The following is a 6845-nucleotide window of genomic DNA, read 5'->3' on the forward strand; positions in this document are numbered from 1 at the left end:
AACACTTGAGATTTACCTTTTTAACTAATTAAGTACACAATACTGTGTTGTTAAGTATAAACATTGTGTCGTACAGCAGATCTCTAGACAAATACATCTTTGATAAATGATTCTGTTCAACCACATTTCTGTTCACACAGTTCTAGCTTCCCCCTTAGGAAAAGAATTTCCTCTCCCCACCCCCATCCTCCATATTTACTTTTCCACATTATTTTTAGCTCTTTGCTGCTTTCTCTTTGCAATCTCAGATATTTATCAGGTTCATTCTCAATATCATTGAATCCGTTTTCCTCTGTGTCAATTATAGTCTTTATTTTGTCTAATGTTTTCTTCATTCGATTACTAAGCTCTTAGCTTCCTTGTAATCCTTCCATATCTCATCTGTATTCCTTTCAAATTGGCATCCTTTACTTTAGAAGCCATATTTCTTGCATCCTATTAGGATGGCTGAACTGCTCTCTAGAATTTATGTCTCTATCTTGGAGGAAATGTTTTCCACAGATATCAAAGACTGGCGTTCCTTTTTCCCTGTTCTGCAATAATATTTCCCAGGCCTCACTGGTTGTTTTCATTTTCATCACCCAGATCCTGATTTCATTGACAGGACATGTAGCTTGCCTATGTCTTGCTCCACCATGACTTGAAACTTTTTTCCTATATATAGCTGGAGGGCAAGACAGCATGACAACTAACAACCCATCCTAGGACCAGCAGCAACCACCTCACACAGCCCTGAGAAAGGGGCTTGGAATCTTCTGCCATGCCCCAGCCCAGTTTTCTGACTTTTACAACCAATGTAGGATAAGAGAATTTGTGCCAGAGCATCTCCCAGGCCTCTGTCTGCCTCTGCTCCAGTTCCGGGGTCTCACTTTTCAGTCCGAGATACCCACAGCCTTGAGAGGCTGTCAGGTGGTTGCCAAGGAACCGACCGGCAGGCTGTGCCTCCAGGGGCCTCACTTGGCAATGTTCATTACCCCTGCTGGTCCTCAGCCTTGCAAGCCTATATTTTATACTGATTTTATCAGCACCCTGACAGGGGATCCATCTCTCGGGGGAGGACTCGCATTAATAAAGCTTATGAGACTGCTACATGAAACCAGATGCTGGATTATTGACTTACAAGAAGAAATAAATGATGCAAGATGGAAAATTTGAAGTCCACAGCAGCCATGCCTTTTATTTTCGATAGCTGAGTTATACAAGAAGCTAAACCATCATGCCAATTTCTATCTGTGAATTTGCAATGAAAGTCACTGCCATAGAAACCAAAATACTCAGGGCAAATGCTCTCTTTATAGGCAGACCTACATAGGAAGCCAAATAGTCAAAGAGTATTTTTGGGTTTGGGAGGTTTTCTTGTTTTTTTTTTTGAGAGGGAGTCTCGCTCTGTCGCCCAGGCTGGAGTACAGTGGCGCGATCCCGGCGCATGGCAACCTCCGCCTCCTGGGTCAAGTGATTCCCCTGCCTCAGCCTCCTGAGTAGCTGGAATTACAGGTGCCTGCCACCACGCCCAGCTAAGTATTGTATTTTTAGTAGAGACAGGGTTTGACCATGTTGGACAGGCTGGTGTTGAACTCCTGCCCTCAGGTGATCCACCAGCCTTGGCCTCCCAAAGTGCTGAGATTACAGGCATGAGCCACTGCCCCTAGCCTGTATTTATTTTTAGTAGAGACAGGGTCTCACTATGTTAGCCAGGCTGGTTTCAAACTCATGACCTCAAGTGATCCACCTGCCTTGGCCTCCCAAAAAGCTGGGATTACAGGCATGAGCCACCACACCCAGCCCAGAGTATTTTTGAACACAGACTCAGAGCTAGGGAGGGTGGATGAAGCAATGAGACTGGGCTGCCCAGTGTCTGTGTTCTGCCAATCACCATATCCCCCATATCTTTGCCACTGCTATCAACCAGTCTGCTCGTAGGCTTCTCTTCTCTTTTGCATCTGGGACCATTTCCCACTTCTGAGAGCTGGTTCCCTCCTTTATACAATCATTCAATCAGGAGATGGTCAAAACCATATCTGGAAAACCAGGTCTGGAAGGCTGTCTGATGGTTCACAAAATTTTTGGTGGATGCGGTGGCTCATGCCTGAAATCCTAACACTTTGGGAGGCTGAAGGCAGAAGGATCACCTGAGCCCAGGAGTTTGAGACCAGCCCGGGCCACATGGTAAGACCTTGTCTCTACAAAAATTAAAAAAATTAGCTGCGTGTGGTGGCTACTCAGGAGGCTGAGGCAAGAAGATCACTTGACCCCAGGAAGTCAAAGCTGCAGTGAGCCATGTTTGTGCCACTGCACTCACGGCCTGGGCAACAGAGTGAGACCACGTCTGAAAAGAGAAACATTTCCCTTTCATCTTCTGATGACTTTATTTTTTGTCCCTTCTTTTCACAGGTGCGGACTTTAGTGACTTTACAGGGGAAAATCTCATGTCCTCCATGAACAAGTTCTGAGGAGACCTTTTAATAATAGGAACTGGGCCAGGCACAGTGACTCACGCCTGTAATCCCGACACTTTGGGAGGTCGAGGCGGGCAGATTACTTGAGATCAGGAGTTCAAGACCAGCCTGGCCAACATGGTGAAACCCCATCTCTACTAAAAATACAAAAACTAGCCAGGCATGGTGGCACACACCTGTAATCCCAGCTACTCAGGAGGCTGAGGCAGGAGAATAGCTTGAACCCGAGAGGTGGAGGTTGCAGTGAACTGAGATTGTGCCACTGCACTCCAGCCTGGGCAACAGAGTGAGACTCAGTCTCAAAATAACAACAACAACAACAATAATAATAATAATAATAATAATAATGGGAAGTGATCTTAGGATCTGCTCTCTACTACCTCTTACGCTTTCTACGAGTATTTCTACCTCAGCTTTCTAAGAGTATTTGTTTTATTCCAAATGGATTTGTTTCCAGAGTGTGGGGTTGGTGGAGAGCAGCCCCTTGGAGAGTTGACAAAACAACACCCAGCCATAGAAAGACAGCTGATCAGGTTTCTGTTTGGTACACAGTCTGGGTGTCGAGCTGGGAACAGACCACAGGAGGGGGCAACATGCCTTTCTGACTCTTTTCAGAAAAGCGAGGCTGTTGTTTCCCCAGGAGAAGAATGTTCAGTCATGGGTTGAGATCTCCTTATCAGTTGCACCACCCTTGCAATTTTGCGACAGTTCCTATCAGAGAGAGGCACTTGGCTGTCTGCCAGACATGGGTCTGAGAGTTGTCCGGAGTTCCTTTCTCCTTTGAATTTTTGTTTTAAGTTGAAGGAAGTCATATCAGAGGTTGCTAACTCAATTGGACCCTCCAAACCAGAAATCGTACAGAGAATTTCTCACTTTATCTATAAACTGTCCAAACCAGAAATTTTAGCAGCACAGTAAGGGGTGGCCCTCGCTTGCCTCTCACTCCACGCCTGACGTTGGAGAAGTAAAGGTTTGAACCCTTGTCTCTGGCAGCCTGGGCTCAAGGACAGCAGGAGCTGGGGACTACAAGACAGCAGCCTCACTCATGCTGACCTGTTGGCCTCCTCGTGCCCCTCATCATGCCCCTTTGTGCTCTAGGTTGACGTGTTAACGTACTGAGAGTTTTACCTCTTTTATTTCAGAAATGGGTCAAATTTAAAAGAGACTTTGATAATTTTAAGACTCAATGTATCCCCTGGGAAATGAAGATCAAGGACATTGAAAGTGAGTATGCTGGTGTCACTGTTTTTTTAATTGGTTTCCTAAAGCATTTCCCAAGAGCTTGGATTGTTTCCTTGGCCCTCTGAATAGATTATTTCATTGGTTCTGTTGTATTAGGAAAAAAGAATGGGTTTTGAACTTGTCAGACCACGATTTGTTATTTATTTATTTATTTATTTGTTTGTTTGTTTGTTTTTATTTATTTATTTTTGAGACAGAGTCTCACTCTGTTGCCCAGGCTGTGAGTGCAGTGGTGTGATCTCGGCTCACTGCAACCTTCACCTCCCAGGTTCAAGCAATTCTCCTGCCTCAAGCTCCTGAGTAGCTGGGATGACAGGTCTGGGCCACCACACCTGGCTAATTTTTTTGTATATTTAGTAGAGACAGGGTTTCACCATGTTGGCCAGGCTGGTCTCGAATCCCTGACCTCAAGTCATCTACCCACCTTGGCCTCCCAAAGTGCTGGGATTACAGACGTGAGCCACTGCACCCATCCCAGACCAATATTTAAATTCTGCTTCTTCACTTTCTTACTGTGGGCACTTAGGCAAGTTAGTTAACCCCAAAGAGCCTCAGGTTATTTATCCAGGAAAAGAAAGGGAGATCCAGGTGTCATTCAACAGACTGATGTGAAAATTGAATTCATCACACACATAAAGTGCTCAATAGTGTCCACGTTTTCCTTCTGCACCACTCATACCCACCATCTTTTCTCTCTCTAGGTCACTTTGGTTCTTCAGTGGCATCATATTTCATCTTTCTCCGATGGATGTATGGAGTTAACCTCGTCCTTTTTGGCTTAATATTTGGTCTAGTCATAATCCCAGAGGTAAGAAAAGAACTTCCTAAATCTTTGGATAGAGTTAAGGCTTAGGACCACCATCATCATCAACCAAATACTTCCTATTTTACAAAGAATCAGTCATTCATCTAAAATGCTATTAGGTTGGTGCAAAAGTAATTGTGGGTTTTGCCATTAAAAGTAATTTATAAATTACTGCCATGAAAAGTAAATTTATAAAATTAAAAGTAATGGCAAAAACCACAATTACTTTTGCACCAACCTACGACCTAATGTACTCACATCAATTATCCAGATAGTTAAGTACAAAGAATGGAACCAAAATACTTTGTTCCTTAATTAATAAGTGAATCTTAGATTTCTCTACTTCTCATTTTACCTTAAGATCAGTGGAGAATTTATGTTTCAGTGAGTTTTTTCTTTTACCCTCAAACAAGAGAGAGGGATAGAATACATTATATCATTATTTATCACCAAAAAAAAACCCTTGGATTTGAATATCTCTCCTCACTATTCTCCCATATATAATATTTTAAGGAAGTTTTTTTTAGAAACAGGGTCTCACTCTGTTGCCCAGGTTGGAGGGCAGTGATGTGATCAAGATTCAGTGCAGCCTTGAACTCCTGGGCTCAAGTAGCCCTCCCACCTAGGCCTCCCAAAGTGTTGGGATTACAGGCATAACCCACTACACCTGGCCCCAGATGTGATCTTATTATGGACGTAAATAGATTCTTATCTACAGATGATTAATTGAGAAACAAAAAAGGGGTAGTAAGCAATTTGTGCAAAGTCACACAATAAGTTCATTGTGAATTGGATCCCAGGTCCCCAGAGTGAAGGCCTGGGGTCTTTTCCAAGGAGCCTGTGGCTCACTAAGCACTGAGCACAGCAATTGCTACAATTGCTACAGTCCTGACTGAAATACTTGGTGCCAGTGCTGGGTACACAAGTGGGTCTACTTCAATAGCTTTCAGAGGAACAATATGTCTGCATTTAGTATGTTCTTCCTCACAGGTGTATTAATTGGTTCTTTGATGACTTACTGACTCCTATTTTGTTATAAATGGTTCTGTGAGCATATTGGAGTCAATTCTATCTGCAGTTACATGCTTAACTTTTCTGCACAGCCACTTTCAGGACATTAAAAACCTTTCACATCATGTGAATTAAATCAGATTTATTGGAGGAGGTTGACCATGCATTATAATAGCCTTTGGTAGCAAAGGAGTGTTACATTATTTATAAAATTGTTGAATTCTTTTCTAAATTACCCAAAACGTGTGCTTACAAATATGTCATTAACTAGCCTTTGTACTCTTTCATATACACACCCAGAAGTCAAGGGTTCTGAGTTCACTGAGCCCTACATATATTCCTATGCCAATATCACTTTCTGACCCAGAAGTTAGCATTTTAAACTTCACTGTCAAGCGTACACAAACACTCTGACACCAAGTCTGGTTCTCCCCAGGGGGAAAATATTGTCAAAAGCTAATAGGAAGTTTCATTTCTCTCCTCCATAGTCAGGTAAATATGAAATGTTTTCCTCAGTAGTCAATGGGGAAATTTACCTTCACAAAGCTCTTGGCTTTCTTCTTGGGATCTTTTTATTCCATGAGAAGAGAGCACATTTAAATGCCATAGGCCTATGAGACATCTCTGGAATTTTGCTATGCAGTGGTCCATGAAAGGCAGTTTTCTTGGAAGTTGAGGAATTTTAAGGACACTCAGTTGTTTTTTTAAAGAAAACATCAAATTTGGTATAATTTATATACGTTTATAAATATTTTTATGAGGGAATATTTATTTGAAACAATAAAAACTTAGTGATTGGTGCATTCCAATGAAGCAGCCAAGATCTGAACCATTCGTGCTAGAGCACCTTGATTTGACTGGCAGGTGATTGGGAAACCCGTGTCGGAGTGGGTTGAGAGTAAGAGAGAGAGAGAGAGAGAGATACCTTGCAGGAAAGAGGAGCCTTGGCTTGGGAAGAGGGAGAATGGAAGAAGGGAAATAGAGGAGAAGGGAAGAGGTTTAGACCAGATAGGAGCCTGTTGCAGTAGGTCAGTGCTAGATCCGGGTAATATCAATGGGAATGGATTAAAAGAGAGGAATCAGAGTGAAGCGCACGGACAAGTCTTGATGACAGGTTGGATAACAGCAATTAGGATGTGCGGTGTCCTAAGATGCCTTTTTATTTAGGATGATGGGAAATCGGCCATATAGGAATCAGACACAACCAAATTCACTGCATATATGAAGTGTCCTGTTGGTCAAAGACACAGAGAACTTCAGGGCCCAAGGGTTTTCAGCATAAGCTAAGGTTCAGAGATATCCCCGTGACTCATGGATGTTTTAAAATGAAG

General features: G+C 42.8%; 1 protein-coding gene across 1 annotated transcript in view; it reads left to right on the plus strand.

The window, feature by feature from the left end:
• The window catches only part of TMC2 (transmembrane channel-like 2), a 110430-nt gene that overhangs the window by 45946 nt on the left and 57639 nt on the right, over positions 1–6845 (plus strand). The window contains exons 6-7 of the mRNA XM_011974575.1: positions 3599–3680; positions 4400–4506. Of these exons, the coding sequence (XP_011829965.1) occupies positions 3599–3680; positions 4400–4506 (189 nt within the window). The remainder of the gene's footprint in view (positions 1–3598; positions 3681–4399; positions 4507–6845) is intronic.

Source organism: Mandrillus leucophaeus, unplaced genomic scaffold, assembly GCF_000951045.1.
Source record: "Mandrillus leucophaeus isolate KB7577 unplaced genomic scaffold, Mleu.le_1.0 Scaffold101, whole genome shotgun sequence".
Taxonomy (NCBI): Eukaryota; Metazoa; Chordata; class Mammalia; order Primates; family Cercopithecidae; genus Mandrillus; species Mandrillus leucophaeus.